A 22,146-nucleotide genomic window follows, 5' to 3' on the forward strand; every position below is an offset into this window, starting at 1 on the left:
ACCTGAACAGGAACTCTCTCTCATCCCCTTCACTGGCTGCTCAGATCTGCAGCTAAGGCTGCAGGGTTTCTATTCTGTTTGTTTACTTGCTTGCTTGCTTGTTTGTTTGTTCAAAGACTGGATGTGATTTCATAGCCCAGGGTTTCCTGAAATTGACTGTGTAGTCAGGATGGTTTTAGCTCATGACTGTCCTCCCGAGTGAGGAGCCTCCTGAGTAAGGAATGTTGGGGTTTATGGAGTTCTGCCATCCCTATCCCAGACTATATCTGGAAATTTTGAGACTCTGTCCCCTTATGGGCACTGTAGAAACCATGTAGGCTTTCAGTCTTTCTGGCCTTGCTGGTCATATGGCAGGACATTAGCCTCAGTTTTCTTTAAAATTTAGAAGTAACTTTTTTTTTTTATAATCTTAATTCATTCTTTCTGTACATTACACTGTGCTTTGTCCCATACCATTAGGCAGGTGTAGTGCTGCGTGTGTTTTCCCAGTTACCTCTAATTCTAAAGGTACAGTTTCCTTTAATTCCAGCATGAAGGCAGTAGCTTTCTGTGAATTCAAGCTCAGCCTGATGTGCACAGCTGAGTGGATCCTACCTCACCTCCAAGAGAAGCCTGACTGATGTGAACAGTAGTGTATTGCTCAGTGAGAAGTTGTTGTGTGGTGACTTTGTTGCTATGTGAACACTATATTGCCAACCCTCACAAACTCTGATACCCTTGTCACTATGCAGTGTGTTCTTATTGGCCACTGTCAGCTACACTGTCTGTCATTGGCTCCATCCTCTCCGATCTTCCTGTCCTGCACTTTTCTTTACCTGTGACATCTCATTCTGAATCCTGGTTTTCTGCAAGCACAGCTTATATTTTACTTTCCTGTTCTTCCTAAATTAAACACTATGCACACTGTTAATGTAGAGTAAAGCCTCGCTGTGTGAGGACCAGAAGTGCAGGCGTGGATCGTTCCTCTCCGTTGCCTGGGCCTTGGTACCTTACTAGTGTTTGCTTTAAAGCACCTGGAGACTCAGCATTTATGCATTATCCTTCCTGAGCCCCTTGATAGTGTATGTAATAAACTAGTGTGCTGGGTCCCAGTTGATCATTACATCTGAACTGATAGTCTTATGGAAAACACTGTCCTGGCTGACCTGCAGCATACTCAGATTTGTTACTCTGTCTTATCCTAGTAAATAAATAGTAATGATGGCATGACAGTGTCTTAAATCTTTAAAATTATGGCTGGATGTGGTTTTGGACAGCTTTATTCCCAACACTTGTGGGGAGGTGCAGAGTCAGAAGAATCTCAGTGAGTTTGAGGGCAGCCTGGTCTACATAGAGTTCCAGGACCACCAGGACTGCATAAGGATCCATGTCTCTCCGTCCCTCCCTCCCTCCCTCCCCCCCCCCTCTGTCTCTCTCTCCTCTACATATTCACTCACTCACTCATGTACAAGTTGCTGAGTTATCACTAAGATTGAAGAGTGTCAGAGCTGTTCATAAGTTTGCTTTGGAAAAGCCAATATTTTCACTGTAAAGTATTTTGCTTCTCCAATTCTATTCATTTTTTTCACTTCAGTTTTAACTTTTCAACTTCTTTCTGAATTTACTAACAGTACAAGCTAACAAGAACAGCTTAGAGTGTGGCTGGCAAGGTAGGAGCGCCATGCTTTCCAGTAGGAGTTAGGGGCCGTAGCTCCTTCTGTGTCTGGTTTTAGAGTGTATGGTTCTTTAATGGATTGAGCTATTCCAGCATTCCTGATTTAAGGTCTGTTGTAGGAAGTGACAGTTGCCATGCCAGTAACATATGTGAACTAAATTAAATTGCATTGCAGAATCCAGCCGGTACGCTCTGACCCAGTCAGCATGCCAGGGTCATCCCGTCCAGTCTCTGATCGAAGGGGAGTTTCCACAGTGATTGATGCTGCCTCAGGTAGGATGTTTACAGAACATTTCTCTACTTTTAAAATATATTTTCTTACACATTATAGGGGACCCTGTAATTGCTTTGCTCTTTTGTGCTCTTGTTTGGGGTTTTCTGTCTTTAGACAGCAGTATGCCTCCATTTGTTCCTCAAAACTGAAGGGCATTCAAGCGTTCTTAGTGTTTGTGAGTGGGGAGGTGGAACTGGGCCCTGATTAAATGTAATGAACTTAGTATTGAAGGCTACAGGGTTGATGACTGTTTGCCTTTGATCACTTGAAATGTCAAGCAGCAACCTTGACAGAGAGCGTAAATACAATATATGGATTCAATTTACTCAACCTGTGGAGTATCAAAGTGCCTGGTCTGTGGCAGCAGAGTGGGTCTAAATGCTGTATCTTAGCATAGCTGCACGCCAAGGGAAGCATGAAGCCAGAAGTGCGCCAGCCTGCTGTGTCCAGCACAGTTACCAGCTTCCTTGCAATCAGCCTGTGAAGGAGCCACAGTAATTTCTGGAACATTAGTAACTTTCTGGCAATGGTTGCTTCGTTTGTATTATAGAGATGTCCTCAGCAGAGCCTGGGCAGTCATTGAGTTGTTTGTGATAATGTGCTCTTGCGTGTCTACGATGCATGAAGAAAGGGAGACTGGTGCTGTGCCCAGTATTGCTGCACATGGGAAGGCCTGAAGATCTCACAGGAGGGCTGTGTCCCAACTGTCACAAGCGCGTTCATCAGAAACTCCAGAGCCGAACAGTTAGAGGTTAATCTATGCTGGTTTCAAAATCCCCACAAATGGCTGATTTGATTGAGGCTAAAAATATGAAAGAGAACGGAAAACATTACAAAACTGTTGCCTGACTCCATCCCAGCATGCAGGGGCTTTGTCTATTTTGGTAAATTGAATGTACTTCAGATGGTATGAAGCTGTTTATATCTAGGCCCACACCTTAACTTTAATGTAGGGTCTTTTTGTTTGTTGGTTGGTTGGTTGTGTTGTTTTGTTTTATTTTTTGTTATTTGAGACAGGGGTTTTCTGTGTACTCTTGGCTGTCCTGGACTCACTCTGTCCCATGTGCTGGGATTACAGGCGTGCACTACTGCTCTAATATATGGTCTTTGATTAGAAAGCTCATTCTTGTTTTCCTGCTCTAAGTTAACACCTATGGTTGTTGCATGCTACAGACAAGGAATTGGATGAGCTCTGTCCTGGTGTCTCTGCAGCAAATGAGACTTTTGAGATTAGCAAGGAACAAACATTTGGGTAGTCTTGGTTGGCCAATCAAAGAGTGCTGGTCTGAAATTACGGTTTACTGTGTCGAAATATTAATTCTGCCTATAATACATTCTTAAAATCTATAATATTAGTAATTTTGCTGTCAAGTAATTAGGTATTAGTAATGTACGCTGACAAAGTTGTTGCCCTGTGTTAGGCATATTTGATAGGCTAATCTGAGGTAATAATACATATTATTTTGATCGTAGAACCATTTTAGCTCTAGGTTATGTCATGAGTATGGAAAAGTTCAGTTGTATTAGGTTTTTGTTTTTTATCAGAAACATAATCTTAGTTGATTTTTGGGTAGTAGAGTGTAGGCGTTCACACGTGATCTGCTCATGGTCCTTGTCAACGCCTCAGAGTTTGGGTTGTTGTTTTGTGGCCTTGAACCTCTGAGGTTGCCTACCTTTTGGGCAGAGAATGGATTTTTTTTTTTTTTTTTTTTTTTTTGGTGGTTAAGCTCGGCTATCTGCATTTCCCCTCCTGAAATCTATATTTTCTTTATGAACCAGCCAGAACAGTGAATGTATGTACTCCTCTCTAACTCTGAACAAAGACGCCTCAGCCGTGAGCAGTTGGACTTGTGTGGGTCATTCTCCTCCGCCACCTCACGTGTTTCGGGTCCCCTTTGATGACGAGTCAGTGCTGCACATCATTGTGATTGTATGGGTAATATTCTGTACCCAGCCTCCATCTGCTGTAATGAGATCACTGTTATTAACAGGACTGCTAGTCCTCCAGTGTTTAATACAATGAGACTAAGTGTTTGTGGTTCTTCCTGGAAAGGCTTATTACCTTAAAAAAATTATTGTATTTGCTTAAGGTAATAAGTTTGTTGAAATTGTCCCAGGGGATCTAGTGTTTTCTTCGGGCCTCTGTGGACACTACACACACATACTGCATAGACGTACATGCAGGCAAAACAGCCATCCATACAAAATGAGATAATAAAGGTGGAAAAATTGAAAACCTATGTGCAGTTTTTATTTTAGCTATGTCTGTGTTAGTGTGGCATGATTCTGTTGAAACCAAAAGACAGAACCTGTGTATTACTTTATTTTTCTAACACGAGTTTTCTTTCACAGTTTACCTAATAGTTACTGCCATCTCACTTCTTCATGTTGGGATACATATGGAACACACACATGCACGCACCTGCACACACTGCCAATTTCAGTGGCTTTAAGCACAGGAAAAGCTGTCTTTATGTCCTATCTCTGCAAATATACACATTTTAGTTTCTCATCAGGTCTTTGATAAGTAGACATTATTTTTGATTGTGAGATGTTCTGGTCTTAAGATGAAGAGGCTTTGAGTTGATTGTTCACTTTTACACATACCCAAATAATTTATAAAATGGAGTTTTTGAATCATAAATAATACTTTTGGACAAAGCACTAGGTTAATTTTTTCCCACATTTTCTCTATAAATTCTTACCACTTTAAATACCTAAGAACTTTTCTCATTGTTTATAGTATGAGAAAAATTTTATACTAATACTACATGCCTGCATTTTAACTGAAGTAAAGGACTTCCAAAGAGGAAAGAGAAAGGCAGTTGCTGCTCCCTCGTCTGAACTTAGCTTCCCAATTCCCTTTTCCCTGCGTCAATCTTCCCAGTGCTGGGAACAGCCATGTACCACCTCTCCAGCTTGTTTCCCGGCTGTGTGTTTGTTACTTGGTTTGTCATCCTACTTTTAGGACAGTGTAGTGTCATCCTTTCTTTGCACAGTGAAATTAAAGAGCTCTAAAGCCTTGGGTCACCCTGACTGTGTCCTGGTTTGCATTTTGCTGTAGAGATCCAATGCTTATCAACAAATACTTTGAAGGACTGAGATTAAAGGGCAGATGTTACGGATCTGCTCCTAGAGGAACAGGACTTGTAACTTGATGTCCAGTTGCCATTCAGGTTCAGAGCTAGGCCTTCTTAGCGGCACAGTCGGGAACCGACACAGGTGCCGAGGAGAAGCTAGGCTCAGTCTGCCTGGTGCGGCTCTGTGAGGCAACACTCATAAAGCTACAACTGATGGGGAGAAACTGGTACTTACGTTCACGGTCCCTAAGTTTTACTGAGACCCCCAATAAGTTCTCTGAACTCCCAGGTGGAAAATGAGAATTCCCATGCAGAATTTGGAATTCTCCCTCCTTGTAAGGGATGAATTCAAGTTATTTCCTAAGGTAGTTCCCTCATATAAAAATACATAATATTCTTTAGAAATGCAAAAGTAGTTCTTTGAATAAATGATAAGGCTTTCAGGTCACACAGTTCAGACATTGTTTATGATTATAAAGTGACGAAAACTCTGGGCTTGTCCCTTGGGCCTTCAAAGCTTGTGTTGGAAAACTAAGAGGATTAAGGAGTAGAGCGAAATTAAAAGAAGGCTGAGCTGGATCTGTGAACTGCTCTTCGGAGGAGGAAAATACCAAACTTCGTTATTAAGACTAGCATTTTAAATGGCAGATGATAAAGTATGGGCATTAAATCAGCTCTCACTCTTTGATCATGTACCATCTGTATAAAATTTAAAAGTAAGTGTTAGAGAACAGGTCAAACAAAGAAAACATAAACCCAAATTTGACCATAAGAAAAGCACAAGGCTGGAATGTTCCTGTAGCCTGAGGCAGTGGTGGCATAGGGACAAGGAAACTGTTTAAGTTTGAACTGGCAATTCCATTTGTCTTAGTGACATGAGTGTTAAATTGTTAGCTTCGCTGTTTTAAATTGTGACCAAGAGTCTGAGAGGCTTGTGCTTCCTGGTGCCATCTGTACACCTAGAAACAAACAAAAGTCCCCCCTCCCCCGAAGCAGGCGAGTCCTCCTGGCAACCAAAGTGCCAGCTGTAACCTCACCAGACAGCAAGCTGGACCCTGGACTCCTGGTATCCCACTGCATGCGCTGGGAATGGCCACAGAAAAGGCTAAAATAAGTAATCAAAATGAAAATGTTTGCTCTGGAGGAAAGACCAATTCTGGAAGCTTGTGGTAGCAAGAAAAAAATGTGGCTAGCTTCCAGAATTAATGCATTTCCATTCCTAGGTATGCCTGCCCCCATAGCTACCTGTGAGCCTGAAGCAGGAGGATTGCTTGAACCCATGAGGATGAGGACAGCCTGGACAACACAGCTTGACCCAGTGTCAGACAAAACAAGGATTGCGCGGTGCTGTTGCCAGTCCATTTCAGCTTTGAAACTTGAGTTGCTTTGGGGTTACCTTTGAAGACACTTTTAAAATACAGTATGATTTATATGTAGCTACAGTGCACATATGCCAATCATACAAGCCAGTGGATCAGACCAACAATGGAATATGTCCACTAACAGGCGTGGCCCATGGCCCACTCAGTCAGTATGAACTCAAATGTACAGTAATCACAATCAATACTGACTCTAATGCACAGGTCACTGCTTCGCACCGGAGCTTTGCCTTTCCGGAGCTCTACATAATTGTAATAACTTCACACGTGTACTTAAGCATTGTTTTGAATTCTTGTAGGTGCTCTGTGTGTCACTAGTTGCTGCAGGAATGAATGAACTTGAGTGCACGGGCAGAAAACAACTATAGTAATGATGTCATTATTAGAGTTGTATTCTGACTTGCCAAATGGTTCGTTCTTTCTTTTCTTTCTTTCTTTCTTTCTTTCTTTCTTTCTTTCTTTCTTTCTTTCTTTCTTTTGTAATATATACAATGCTTCTTTCATCTTGAAGAAAATGATACTTCTTTCCCAATAATAATTTCCTACTGAAAAATTTAAAATTGAGAACCTTGTACCTCACATTCTCCCTACAGGACTCTAATACTTAAAGGGATTTCTGGTTAGGTACATAATAATATTAATTTCTCATGTTATATAGTAAATGACATCAGTGATGAGGAAAGAACACTTTGCAAATGACCAGCGCCTTGCTGTTCTAGAGTATGCTTTTATATGCTTCTTCCTGGTGCAAAATGGGATGGAAGAATTAAAATAGGAATGGTAATTAGTAAGTATGGTTTTAGCTCCTGTGCTGAAGCTGAGGTTGTCAGCATTAGATCAACTCTCAGGATGGCGTTAGTGCACCATCCTTTCTATCACAGACGTGAGTGCACCCAGATCTTCTGGACATGGTTCAACCAAAGGCTGTTTGTTTTAATCCATATGGGTTTAGCCAGGTGTGGTGGCACACGTCCCTGGTCCTAGGCATCAGGAGGCTGAGGCTGGAAGATTGTGAGTTCACGGTCAGCCCAGGCTACATAAAAATGACTTTCATAAAACAAAGATTATTATAATATAAAGATTTTATTAACCTTAAAAATTTAAATTATGTAAGTATTTTAAGTATTGACTGATATAAGGTGCGTACATGAAGCTTCTTTGAGGTTGTGGACTAGCACAAAGAGTTTCTGACAAAAACTGATAATCACTGCTATGTATGTTTTTCACACAAAAGGAGACACATTTAATAGTCAACTTGAAAATCTGATGACATTTGATTGAGGTTTCACTGTGTGGGTACCTTACATTTTGGAGAGTTGCTGTCTTTAAAATATTGAATGAAACCAGGCATCGTCACAGCAACTTACGAGGCCAAGGCAGGAGGAGCCACTTGAGCGTGTGTCTGGTGTCTCTGAGAGGAAACATGTTTTAAAATGCAGAGACTCCCATGGTTGCCTCTTGTTTGGATCTTCTTCCATCTTTCCTGTTACCTGGTGTGTTTCCATACAGAACTTTACCAACATATCATTAATAAAATTTATTTATTAATGTTTCTGGTGCTAATATATTAACATATTTTATTTTAAGGTCTTCATTGTGTATAACAGAAACTACATTTTTATATTTAACTTATATCTAGAAACCTAAAATTTTAAAATCCCACTAGAAGTTTTATAGTTTTCACTGTGGAAAGTTGACTTTATTTTTTCATGTTGTTTCTGTTTGTCTTTGTCACACTTGCATAGATTATCATGACACCATTGAACAAAGAATGTGCTATTGAGCATGGCTGTTTCAGTCCTATGGTGAAGGGCTAACATTTCACTATTAAATGTAAGCTCAGTTAGAGGGTGTTTGTGCCATATTTATAATAAAATTTTTTGTTTGAAGAAAATAGACAAACTTTGAAAAATAGCCAAAGTGATATTTTGTCATTCAAAACTATCACCAGAGATATTTCGTTGAGCCAGGCCTGGTGGCACATGCCTGTGATTGGGGAGGCTGAGGTAGGGTGGTCAGTTCCAGGCCAGTTTTGTCCACATTGCCTCATGTGTTTGAATACTTGGCCCCTATTGGAGGAACTATTTTGGGAAGAGTTAGGAGGTTTGGCCTTGTTAGAAGAAGTGCGTCACTGGGGGCAGGCTTTGTCTTCTCAAAAGCCTAGGCCAGGCCCAGTCCCACTGTTCTCTGCCTCCAACTTTTGAGCAAGATATAAGATCTTAGTGACTGCACCAGCACTGTGCCTGCCTGCCAGCTCCTGTAATTTTTCCCACCATAATGGGCGTGAACTCACCCCCTGAAACTGAATCAAACCCCCAATTAAATGCTTTATTTTATGTTACCTTGGTCATGGTGTCTCCTTACAGAAATAGAACAGTAACTAAGATACCCACCCTTTGTCAGAAATCAAGAAAAACAGTTGTTGAAGGCTGCAGACCCAGCAAGTTGAAAGAACTAAGCCTTTCAAAGAGAGTGAAACAAAACTGAGCAGCCACATCCCAGGGATTGCTGGTTTCCAGTAGCCAGCTATGCCGTGCAGCCCTTACAAATGTGGGAGCAAAGAATGTTTACAAGGGAAAAAGAAATATATGAAGGGCTGCAAAATTTTTCTGAACTACTGGAAGTCATGAACCCACAATTCCAGGGGCTGCTGCCAGAAAGAAGCAGCCTGAATGCACCAGCTCGCTTTATTCTCCTCAAGTTTGCGTGCTGGCATTCAGTGTTGATAAAACTAGACACTGGAAAGGGAGGTGACTTTTCAGGTTTCCCTGTCAGTAAGAGACCCTAGTCTCACAGTAGGTCAGGCTCTGTGAGACCTTTGTTGGACCGTTGCCAATAGGCAGAAGGGACCGCTATCCGGAAGCGATATTCATTTATAAACAGCAAGATGCCCAACACTGTACTAAGTGTCTTCACGTGTCTTCTCTCATTTAATCTGCCTTCATTAGGATCACAGGCCCATTTCCCAAATATCCTAGTATAAATCCTAGGACACCTTGCTCCTGATAGTTAGAATTACTTAAAAGTGCATTATGGTGACACCTCAGATAAGTCCAAATCTCTTTCTGCCCTACCTGATCAAATATTCATTTCAAAACCGTGTGTGCTGAAATGAGCCATGTGGCAGTCAGGAGAATCAGCTATTCAGGTGGTGAAAATGTGTGAACGCAGCTGGCAGATGACATTCCACAACGATGAGTTCCCATCTTGTCCTTGTTGCTTCAGGCAACAGCTGACAGGCCTGACTGGTCATTGGCTTTCTAGTCCTGGCACTTATAAGAATGAAATTCTTAGTGTCACAGATACTTAAAAGCCATCCCTGTTAGGGTGGATGCGAATGATGCTGCAGGGTCCTTCCTCCGTAGAGATGTAATCAATACGGTGTGGAGTTCTTGACCTGCACCGATGATTATTTGGGCATTATAAAGGTGGCTTGCTGTTAGAGACAAGCTCCCATTCAGAGCAGTGGAGATCTATTGTGCATAGAGACCCCCCCCCCAAAAAAAAAGTCTTTATCTCTGCTCTTCTTCACTATATTTAAGAGGTTTTTGGGGAGATGCTATCAGGTCAGAACATTGTATCTTTGGGTACAGAAGGAAGTTTACATACTAGCTCTGAAACTATCCTGATGACTCTAATGAGCAGCCTGTCGTTGTGGACTTTTCAAATTTCATTGACCCAAATACCTAGATGTGAATAAAGGCTTTTGCTTTGGCACTTTCCACACAGTTAAGCACCACACTGAGAAAGTGAGTTGAGTAAGCCGACTCTGAGGTATGATCCAAGGGCAGCCACGAGGGCAAGGACGGGCTTCATTGTTTGTGCCTGTAGTATTAGCAGTCAGGGTCACTGAGCCTCGTGAAATAGTAAAGTATAGGCAAGAAGTGGGCGTGGGGCGTGGGTAGGGGGCGGGTGGGAGAAGGAAGCGTGGCTCTGACTGTTGTGTCATTGCTTATCTTACGATCCGCTCGGGAAAGGGGTAAGGAAGGCCTTGTGACCTCTTTGGGCCAGGAGTAGTTAGTGGATAAAGCCCGAGTTTTAGCCTCAGATCCACATGATTGGGGGGGGCAATCATCTCCCACCTCTACACACCCCACAACACATGCATAAATATATGTAGTTTTTTTAAATAAAAGGGTCCCTTCACACACGTTTTACATGCCATAGAGCAAAGGTGGTCTGAGCTGAATCATTGATTCCCCATCACACATAGGCTTTTTATCATAGATTGATTAGGATTTTGTAATGCTGCGTCTCCAGCTCCATTACACCACTTACGCCTGGAAAACACCTATATGCCTTTAGGTTTGTCTTTACACGGAGTCATTGTTCGTTTGTGAACAACAGAAGTATTCTGTGAAGTGTTTCAAGTTGTACTTTATATCATTCTTTTAAGACTGCATGTAGCCAAGTGTGGTGGCACATACCTTTAATCCCAGCACTCTGGAGGCAGAGGCAGGAGGATCGCTGTGAGTTCAAGACCAGCCTGGTCTACAGAGTGAGTCCAGGACAGCCAGAGCTATTACACAGAGAAACCCTGTCTCAAAACACACACACAAACCAGCAGCATGTATTGGGCCTGGAGAGGTGGCTTGGCTGTTGAGAGCTCTTGCTGCTCTTGCTGCTATCCCTAATTCAAGTTCTGTGGGATTTAACACCTTTGGACTCCAAGGACATGAGGCACATAAATGTGTGCAGCCAAAGGACTCGTGAAAAGAAAAGAAAATTGTAAAAATTAGCAGAAAAACTGCATGTGTTCCCCGCTCCCCTCAAGGTAAGGTTTCTCTGTGTAGCCTTGGCCATCCTGCACTTGCTTTGTAGACCAGGCTAGACTCACAGGGATCCGCCTGCCTCTGCCTCCCTGAGTGCTGGGATTAAAGGCGTGTGCCACCAAGCCAGGCTAAACTGCATGTGTTTACACAGAATAAGAATTAAGGGGCTACAGCCCTCTACTCAGTGGTGCTTTGGGGTTTTGGGTTCTCTGTACCTCACTGACACACTTCTGCTCTCTAGGGTCTGTGGTCAGGGTGGCGACATCTAGGGAAGTAATAGATGTGGCTTTTCTCTGGCTGTTCTAGCTAACTTTTCTGCTTTCCATGAGGGCATCTGAGAACTGTCAGTTCAGCTAACCCGTCATGGCATAGTATGTTGGCATAAGGGAACCTGACCTAAATTCCATTTGTCCAAAAATCTTTAAAGAAAATTTCCAGAATTCATTATGATAAAATTATATTTATCAGCTTATGCTTTTGTCCTAGGCAACACCAAGCAGGATAGGGTGCTGCTGAGTTTTGTCATGTTAAATGGAATCTTGTGTGGTAAACCTGGGTTAATCTGGAAAGTACCCTTTACCCTCTCCGTGCTCAGTGTTAATACTGTCTAGTAAAAACATGGCAGTGCCTCCATGCCTTCAGGTCCTCTGGAGACAGAAGGAGAAAGTTTCCCTGAGCTCAGATGGACATAAGGGGACACTGTGCCTTAAAAAGAATTTTACACACATACGTGGGTACATGACCCTCAACATTAAGCTTGAAGATGCAGCTGAGCTCCCCAGTTACGTGTTCTCTACACGGTATAACTTGAGATGGAGACAGTGCATGCCAAGGAGGAGACTGCTTTACCCGCTGGGTTCTCAGCCTGTGGAGGGCTCAGGACACTCCCCTTGCGCCTGAAATGTCTGGTTTTATAACCACAAGGAGGGCATAATTCTGACTGAGAGGACTTGAGCTGCTGTGTCCAAAGCTGCCTGCTTGCCCTAGCCCTGTGTCAGTCTCATTTTTTTCTCTGTTCCACTCCCTTGCTTGTTGCTCTCCCCAATCTTCTTCAGCATTTACTCTTGCATTGCTCACCCAGTGTTAAAATGACTAGGATATCATTTTCTAGTTCAGACCAAGTTCATCTTCTTTACAGTCTGTTGACCCCTAACTAGTTCCCATATAACAGGGACACAGTAAGGGGAAAGGAATTCAACATTTGACGATGGAGCATCGGAACCAAAATTTTACATTTTACATTTGAATTAAATAGTAGTTACTTCTTGAGGGAGAACTCAGGCTGCTGTGCAGCAGTGAGAAGTAGAAATCCTTCTGGGAGTCTTTCAGACTATGTACATTATCATAAGAGTAAAACAAAATTAAAAATTTTTAAGTGCTCACAGTTTTTTAAAAAATTATTTATTAAAAAAAAGCAGCTGAGGTCAAGATGTATGAAATGACTGTTGGTTGATGTTATATAGTGATTGGCTATTCACTAATGCATTCTGGGACTTTTTGCATTCTAGGATCTTGACTAGCATGTCAATCAAGACAGCTAATTTTGTACTCCTGAAATCATCAGGGAATGTGTGTGTGACCTAGGAATAAACACACACACGAACGCATGCACACATGCACACTTTTATTTTTATTTCATGCGTATGGATGTTTCCCTTAAGTGTATGTTTGTGCACATCATAAATGCCTGATGCCTGAAGATTCCAGAAGAGGACATTGGATCACCTGAAACTGGCATTACAGAGCATTATAAGCCACCTTGTAGGTGCTGGGAACGAAACCTTGGTTCTCCGGACAAGCAGCCAGTGCTCTTAACTGCTGCACCACCATTCCAGCCTCACGCACCATTTTGTTACCCAATTTCTCATGGCTGTAGCCACCAAGTATATTTATACTCAGTATTATAGACTGTGAACATCCACTCTCCAACAGCCATTGGCAAACCTCGCTGATGAAGTTTTGATGATGTCAGGCTCTTGTCCTAGTGGCTCACCTGGGTTCACATGCAGGTCACAGGGAGACCTTTACATTAAGTCGTGAACAGCTGCTTCCAGGTCAGGAATGCACTATTACAGGTAAGGGCTCTCCACTTGGGAAAGACTTCACACTAAACTAGTGATCACTCAAGGTCATATTTCTTTGCTGTCACCCAGTGGGAGAACGCAAACTAAAGAAGTAGCAGTGTGTGAGGCTCACAGTTCATTTTTCATAGCCAGAGCTAAGGGGAAGGGGGGCAGAGTGAGTCTACTTCCCCGAGAAATATTAATTGCCTTTTCAAGATATGTGTTAAAGCTTTTAAAAAAGCCAAACGCGCACTGATTCTAAACGGAGCTGACACCTTGATCCTCAGTTGTGGAATAACATATGAGCGAGGAGTCCCGGCGGACTGCAGTGCCCTACAATATTTATTACTGTAAAGATCTCACAGCTCTCAGCCACTTGGAAACGTGTAAAGGCTCTTCAGGTCCCATCCTCTTGACTTGTGTTTTCACATGTTAAAATTACAGTTGCTTTTTGTCTCGTTGTAGTGCCTATTCAGACCTGTTCTTTACCTCATCCTCAGCATATGTGATAATACTGGGCTCTTCAATAAGCTTCAGAAAGAATCCAGACATGAAAGTGTACCTGAATTGTGCGCATGACTTTAACCCCAGCATATGGGAGCAGAGGTAGACACATCTCTCTGTATTTAAGGCCAGCCTGGTCTATCCAGCAGCACACACTACACAGCAACACCCTCTCAAAACAAATCACACCAACAAACCAAAAATAGACCATTTCCTGACCAGTGATGTTTGGCAACTCCTAGCCAGTTCTTTTTGTTTTTTCTTCCATTTTTTACATTTGCAAAAAGGTAATTGCTTGGTTGATGTGTTCAAAATACTAATGAGCCAAAGGTCTCTGTGTTAATATTTGCATCAGCTATTGTTACTGCTGGTACTACTGTCATTTGTTCAAGATTCTCCAGCGACCTTAGATGTAGCTGAGTTTTGAGAGTGGTTCCCTAGTGTGCAGAAGGCCATGGGCTTGAGTCCCAGAACCAAAGAAACCATTCATGGTGGAAGTAGAAGGGTCAGAAGTTCAAGGTCATTCCTGTCTACATAGAGAGTTCCAGGTCAGCCTAGGATGCAGTGGAACCTAGCTTTTAAAAAAACAAAACAAAACAAAACAAAACAAAACCCTATTCATATGTGCAAATTGGTAGGGGTCCTTTTAAAAATGAAAATACTGGTTGTTATCGTGGAAATTACAATTGTTATTAACATTTTTATTATATGTTCCCTTATTCATGAAAAGTGATTTGGGCTGGCTTATTCAATAAGATATTAGTACCTTGCTTATACGTCTTGAGTTCTGTGTTACATATTAAATTATGCATGATAATTATGCAAGTGGCACATAATAGCAAACACTATTAGGTTGATTGCCTGAACAACAGGCTTTGCTGATCATCTCCCACATTATTTCCCTCATTCTTTGTAAAATCCCATGGGATAGTGGCATTGCCATCAGTTCTGTTTTCAAGGACGCCGTGATTCAGAAGCATTAAGTACATCTTACCACCTCTTTTGATCTTATTTTCCATGACCATACTTTATACAGATCTTCATTGAAAATTCTGTTAATAAATTGATGTTTAGAATGGGCAGATCTGTGCTGTAATATGTGCTGTCTGTAGCTAGGTGTAGGCTGGAGTCCTATTCCCACAGCTGATGAAGTTCAGGACCCCAGTAGCTTAGTTCATAAGAAGAATGCAAAGCCACAGCAGGTCACAACTGCCTGTAACTCCAGTTTCAGAGGATCTGACCTCTTCTTGTGACCTCAGGGCCACCAGGCGTGCACTCACACATAGAAAATAAATACATTTTAAAAAATATTAAATTTCTGTTTCCTGTGTTAAGAGGGTTATTAGAATATGACATTACAATGCTTTTGATCAAATTCAAGCACTGAAAGGGCTTGTTAAATGTTGGGTTTTTGCTTCTTTACATTCCCACAATGATGATAAAATACTGCAGTCTTTCGTTTATTTTGCATACTCTTTGCATCATATGTGTATAATACAGACTATACTGCTGTCCCAGCTGATCCTTGAGAAAACAGAAATGTGGCCCCAGGGCTGTTCTGTCCCAGAGCTTGTGTTAATCCCTATGTGATTTGAACATGTGTTCCATAGGAAGAGACTGGATTCAGGTTTTTAAACATAAACACAGTGTTCTTATCCTACAAGTAAATCACCAAATGAAGCCATTAAGGTGACAGAGGCAGTGACCACTGTCCTGATGGACAATGCTTGCACTTCCATCTCTGTCTTGGTCCCAACCTTGTTCATCCTTTTCTCCAGTGCCCAGTGTCTGTCTTCCTATTTTGATATTCTTATTTTATGTCTATAAGGAGAAGTCTCTTGAGGATCCTGGGTATTTATTATGGTCCCTAAATGGACAGATTTTCCTTGGACTGTAAAACTCTGTTCCTGGCATGTCTTTGACATATGGCTTTTGCCTGGGTGGGACTGTTGAGTGGGATCCCAGTGGTGCTGAGGCGTCAGTGCCCTTTGTCCCTGCTCTCTGAGAGCATGGCATTAGTGGTTTCAGCTCTTGTTGACCTTGCTCTAAGCCAAAGCTTTATGGCCTTTAAAGCATAGTGTGGAGTTTTCTTATGATACATTGGAATGAGAGAAAAAAAAAAAACCAACTTCTCTAAGGTTACAAATGGTTTCATTTACCAAAATGACTATTTCACTTGGAAAGTTTTGTCTTTTCTGTAGAAATTCCAGGAGTTGGGTGGGCTTGGTGTCCTCGCTCACACTCTGCCTCCCCACCCACACATCCGTGTCAGCAGATGCTAAGAACATCAGTCCAGGTTTAGGCAAGGCAAAGCCTTGAACAAGGAATAATCAAGCCATACATTTCTTCTTTTATTTGAAGAAATATTTTAAAAACCCAAATCTCTAGAACTTTTCCACTTTATATAACTGAATAAATAGACTTTTTTCAATTAAAGGAAAATGAGGAAGTAACATAGGATTACTATAGAGCAGTGGATTTGGTATTGGCTGTTTCAGGAAACTGAGATCTGTGCCTTTGCCATCTGCACTTAATCTCATACTTGGGTTATTGGACTAACTTACGGTCTTGATAGCTTAGGATCTGTGTTGCACCATGAACTTCAAATTAAATATTGTGGAAGAGTCTTCCAAGACATCTAAGGCTCTAAAGAAGTTAAATGCTTCTTCTGTCCATTAAAAACAAACAAACAAACAAACAAAAACAAAAAGCAAAACTACTTTTAAACTTTCATCTAGGCTTAGGGAGATGGTTCAGCAGTTCAGAGGACTTGCTATGCTTCCATAAGTCCCAACTCTGATTCCCAGCATCCTGTTGAGGGGCTCACAACCACTTGTAAGTCTAGCTCCAGGAGATCCAGCTCCTTCCTCTGGCCCCCACGGGCACCCACATCCACACATGCGCATAAATAAAAATAGTAAAAGTAAGCCCGCTTGCCCCAACCTTCTAAGATGTCCACTGTAGGATAAGTCCTGTTCAGGTGTATAATAAGAGAAGAGTAGCTGACCCAAGATCTGTCTTGCCTACGAGAAGTGTAAGGATAAAGATAAAACTGAGATTGAGAGAATGGCAGAGCAGTGACTGGCCCAACCTGAGACCCCCTCCCCCATGGGAGAGAGCCAACCCCTCTCACTATTAATGGTGCTCTGCTCGCAGACAGGAGCCTAGCGTAACTGACTTCTGAGAGGCTCCATCTAACAGCTGATGGAAACACATACAGAGACCCACAGCCAAACAATAGGTTCAATTTTGAGAGTTCTATGGAAGAGTGGGAGGAAGGAAAGGGGGAGCCTGAGGGGTAAGGGACACCACAAGAAGACGTACAGAGAAAACTAGCCTGGCCCATGGGGCGCACAGACTCCAACACCAACCAAGGAACATGCATAATCTCGGCCTAGACCCCTTACACATATGAAGCAGATGTGCAGCGTGGCCAGCATGCGGGTCTCCCGACAATGGGAGTAGGAGCTGTCTCTGACTCTGTTGCTTGCCACTGGATCCCTTCCCCTAGCTGGGCTAGGGTGCCAGGGTGGGTGGTTACCCCTTGGTTGCCTCCATTTCTCTGAGAAGAAGGAAAGAGGGGAATTGGAGAAGTGGGGGAGTGTGTGAAGGTGAGACTGGGAGGAGAGGTGCAAGGGACTGGGGTCAGGCTGTAAAGTGATTAAACTTTTAATAATATGAGTGATGATAATACTAGTGAATAATAATAATAATAACAATAATAATAATAATAATAATAATAACAATAATAATACATGCATAGCTAAGAAATGGAAGCTTTGTGAAGATTTTTGTCAGCCTATGTTCTATACACATAATTCCAGAAGCCTCTGTGTGTTTGCTCCCTTTGTTGGCTCAGCTTTGGTTTTTATGGAGCCATTTCTTACCCTCCATCTCTTTGCTGCCACCTTTCTCATGAGAATAAAACAATGAGTTGGGTGCTGTTTAAATATCCTCTAGTAATATTTATTGAAAGCTGTCCTGCCCCAGGGCACAGCCTTTTGGATCACTGCCTTGCTCCTGCCTGCTGTTCCAACCAGGTGTTTAACCCAAACCTGAACTTGGCTTTCTTCAGGCCTGTAATTCTTTTAAACTAAATGATCACAGCAGAACTTGGGAGGAACCCAGTTTCTTCATGTGTGAGGTTTTCAGTAAAACCTAAGTGAAGTGTGGGAAGGAAACCATAAGCCATGAAAAGTGGTAACAGTGCTGACACCAGAGGAAAAATCCACAGACCCATTACACCTCCTGGGCTCAGAATTGGGGCAAACTGGAAGAAGTGCTTTGAACTGGTGCCCGTGGGGAGAGAAGGCAAGCTGGCTAGTGTGGCTCAGCTCATTATATGTTTGTGTTGTTTTGATTTTTTTTTTTCAAAACAGGGTTTCTCTGTGTAGCCTTGGCTGGACAGAGATCCACCTGCCTCTGCTTCCCAGAGTGCTGGGATTACAGGGATGTGCCACTATGCCTGGCTGATACCCTGTCCTTTAAAAAAAGGAAAAAAAAGTTTAGCATTATGTGTTTGTTTATTTTCTAGTATGTTAACCTTAATTTTAGAGAATGGATAAATTAGTTACCTTTGGAGGGAGCTGTTTTCTCATTTCCATTGAAGTTGAACATTGAAATATATACCAGTTCACCGGGTGTGGTGGGGCACCCCTTAATCACCACTCTGATCCCTGGGAACCGCCTCCCTAGTCTCCATCTCTATAACCCTTACCTCCTGAGGGCGCTAAGTAAATTAACTCATACCACATGTGACTTTTGATACTTCCTTTCCTTGTGTTTCCAGCTGGACATAATGCCCTTGAGGTTCCTGGGGGAGGCAGGTATGTGTGGGACCATAGGTTTAATCTTGGGACACCCCCCACCCCCGCTGCCACAGCTTTCCTTTTCATTGTTGGCTAGTATTTTGTAACATTGATGTACCACAGTTTCATCCCCTGTTGTAGGACATTCTAATTTTCAGTTTTTGGCAATTTAAATTAATCCTGCCCTGAAACGACCACCTAAAGGTTTCATTTGTGACTCGAAAGAGTCACAGTGTGTGTTTAATTTCACAAAACTGCCCAACTTTCATTGTGTCTGTATCATTTTCTGTTGCCATCGGCAGCGTGAGCACTCAGTGGTTGAGGGAGGCTTCCTGAAGGGAAGTTTCTAGAAGCAGCTGGGAGCACCGCTGTCATCTTCTATCTGTGATTTTGCAGCTTTGTTATGTAGCACATACAGATGCCATGTTTAACTTGGAATGTGACATCCCGTGTTCTCTGGCTTTTTATAGAGCTCTCTTGTAGTTATGTATATTATATTATAATTGCCTATTTTTTCACAGTCTACCATTTATTACTTACCATTTTATATAACATTTTCCATTTATGGCTCTTTCCTCCATTATCTTCTACCGTAGTTATCTTTAAAATTACCTTATGTAAACTTGGAATGACATCATCTAGTGATGTCATACATAATTTAGAAATTCAAGAATAATAGGAAAGCCTGTTTTTATTATTTGTAATGTTGCTGCTTTCTTCCTTCCCAAGGCGTGCCCTTCCTTCATTTTCCTCTGTCAGGAGAACTTCTCTAGTTGTTCTTATAGAGCAAGTCCTCTCAGAGCAAATTCACATCAATTTTCTTTTTCTGAGAAGCTCTCAATGTGCCATTCATTCCTGCAGGGGTGTGAGATTGCAGTCCACACTTATTTGCATTCAGCATTCAAAAATTTTTGTTTTATCAAAATTACACCATGCTCCACAAATATATACAAGAATGTATGGATAAAAAATAAAGTATCGAGATATATATTCTGTCCCTTCCTTTTATCCAGATCTTTCTGATGAGAAATTTGAGAGCATTCAAAGTGTGCCCAGCCCCAGCAGTTTCTGCTCTGCCTTCCAAATTCGATTCTTGTCCTTGGTCTTCAGAAGTTCAGTTCTGAGCTGTGGCTCCATGGTAAACTCTTGCCTAACTTCCACAGCACCCTGGGTTCAAGCCCCAGTACAGGCACAAACTAAAACTATGAGGCTCAGCAGTTAAGTTCACTAGCTCCCCTTCCAGAAGACCCAGGTTCAATTCCCAGCATCTATGGCAGGCAGCTCACCGGAGACCGGGCATCTCTGCAGATACCTGCACTGGCATACACATGCACGTGTAATTCAAAAAAGAACTAATGAGTTGAATTCCACTGTACCTTCTAATGGGCTTCTCGTTGAGGGTCTGTTCAGCTTCTCCAGTATGTGGATTTGCTCCATTTCAGAGCTTGGGTAATTGTCCATCACTGTTTTTCTGGCATCTTTTTACCCTACACCCTTCTTTAACTCCTGCCACCAGGACTATTTTCTCTCTGTTGTTTCTATTTTGTGTTTCTATTTGCCAATTCTTCCCCTAGTGACTCACTCTGTTCTTCTGGCTTGTGATTCCTGCCTCAGCCTTCCAAGTAGTTGCCACTACCTTCATTCGAAAGAGTCAGTTCGCAATTGCGTGTCTCTACCTCAGACTCAGGAGAAAGACTCTTGACATGCAGCTGCATTGGCCTGGAATTCCCATCCCCCTGCCTCAGCTTTCTGAGTTCTGATATTACAGCATGTGCCGTTACACGTGGCTAGGTGAACTGCTGTTGATGCAGCAAAGCCATCGGCGAGTGTGAGGTCTGGAATGTCATCCTTCCTAGGACCAGGCTCCTGGCCTCTGTTCCAGCTTTTGTGATAGAGAAAGACAGTTGTCACTGCCTCTTCCCTGGTTCTTATTCTCTATATGTTAACCCTGTTCACTCGCAGCATGTGTCATGATGACCTCCTCTAGTGCTGACAGTAGGCCAGCTACTTCAGGAGCCTCTGCTCTTCCATGCTGCTTGGCTAGGAGTCTCCAGACACAGCCTTTCACACTGAATAAGACTGACAGTGAAGTGAGGCGGAAGCCATTATCTCACCTTTGTGCACACAGCCTGTGGCCTTTTTCTGTTTCATAATAAACAGCGTCAGCACTGAGGAACTTTTCAACACCTATTGACAACAGCGGTTCCCTAATTCACTCTAAGGAAGGCTTTTAAAAACAAACTACTTATGTGAACAGTCATAGCATGAGAGAGAGAGAGAGAGAGAGAGAGAGAGAGAGAGAGAGAGAGAGAGAGAGAGAGAACTCTGCACCAATCTCATAGGAATCTCTATTTACAAACCCCAAACACAGTACTAGCCAAATTTCAGCATTGTAATAAAAGTCTTATCCACCATGATCAAATATGATTTCTTTGTATTTCCTGTTACTGTATTAGATCACTGTTAGTTGATACAATAAAAAAATTATTTTCAGTGCTAAAAGGTCATTTGATAAGATTAGCACCTCTTCCTGTAAGTTACCCTGGGATAACTAGGAATAGACTCATGTATTCCTTTATAAAGCCTTGCTCTATACATTGGGGTTAATAGGGGCTCTGTTTGGAATTCTTGAAAATTTTAAGCTAATCATATGGTGACCATTGTTATATAATTATTGTTCCAGACAGCGCATTCATATATAAAACATAGAGCATGCTGGAAAGGTGGCTGTGTGGTTAGAAGCATCCACTGCTCCTTGGAGGACTGGCTTAGGTTCCCAGTACCTGCATGGCACCCACAAGCATCTGTAATCCCAGTTCTGGGGATCTTGTGCCTCTGGTCTTTGTGGGCATCTGCACTGACATATACATACATAATAAAAATTTTAAAACCAAAAGCTATAACTACAAAACATTTTTTTAAACCTTAAACATTCAAGACCATATCAACTTTTAAAAATGTATTAACAGGTCATATCCGTATTATCACTATTTCCACATGAGACTAAATACAGTAATCGTTATTTCTCATGCTAGTACAGGAAGACTGGCATTCTTAGGATGAAAAAGAAAACAGAGACTATATGATGAAACTTACATAGGTTATAATTATGTGCCTGTTTATTTTAGCACTTGAGATATTGAAATAGGAGGATCATGAACCCAAGGCTAGCCTGGGCCTCACGGTTTCTTAGAATCCAACCAGCCTAACAGCATACAGTCCGAGTTAGAGGTACTATTGCTGCCATGAAACACCATGACCAAAAGCGACTTGGGCAGGAAAGGGTGTGTTTAGTGTACACATTCCAAAGCACAGTCAGTTGAGGGAAGCCTAGGCAGGCACTCAACCCCCACAGAAGGTGAAAGCTGACAAAGAGGCCATGGTGGAGTGCTGCTTATTGGCTTGCTCCTAAAGGCTTGCTCAGCCTGCTTTCTTACAGAACCCGGGACCACCTGCCCAGGGATGGCACCTATTGGGCTGGGCCCTTCACATTACTTTAAGAAAATGCCCTAAAGGCTTGCCTACACCCTCTTTTGGAGGCATTTTTCTTTCAATCGAGGCTCCTCTTCTCAAATGACTTTAGCTTGCGTCAAGTTGATGTAGTGAGTACAA

General features: G+C 42.2%; 1 protein-coding gene across 9 annotated transcripts in view; it reads left to right on the plus strand.

The window, feature by feature from the left end:
* The window catches only part of BCAS3 (BCAS3 microtubule associated cell migration factor), a 469,548-nt gene that overhangs the window by 209,894 nt on the left and 237,508 nt on the right, over positions 1-22,146 (plus strand). For 8 of the 9 annotated variants that reach the window (XM_084803266.1, XM_084803265.1, XM_084803270.1 and 5 more), the window contains one exon: positions 1,830-1,927. In XM_084803266.1, the coding sequence (XP_084659392.1) occupies positions 1,830-1,927 (98 nt within the window). Of the gene's footprint in view, positions 1-1,829; positions 1,928-3,707; positions 4,165-22,146 lie in introns of those variants that run through there. The other variant, XM_084803272.1, reaches the window with a different exon arrangement.

This window comes from Acomys minous (genome assembly GCF_964271855.1).
Source record: "Acomys minous genome assembly, chromosome: 12".
Classification (NCBI taxonomy): Eukaryota; Metazoa; Chordata; class Mammalia; order Rodentia; family Muridae; genus Acomys; species Acomys minous.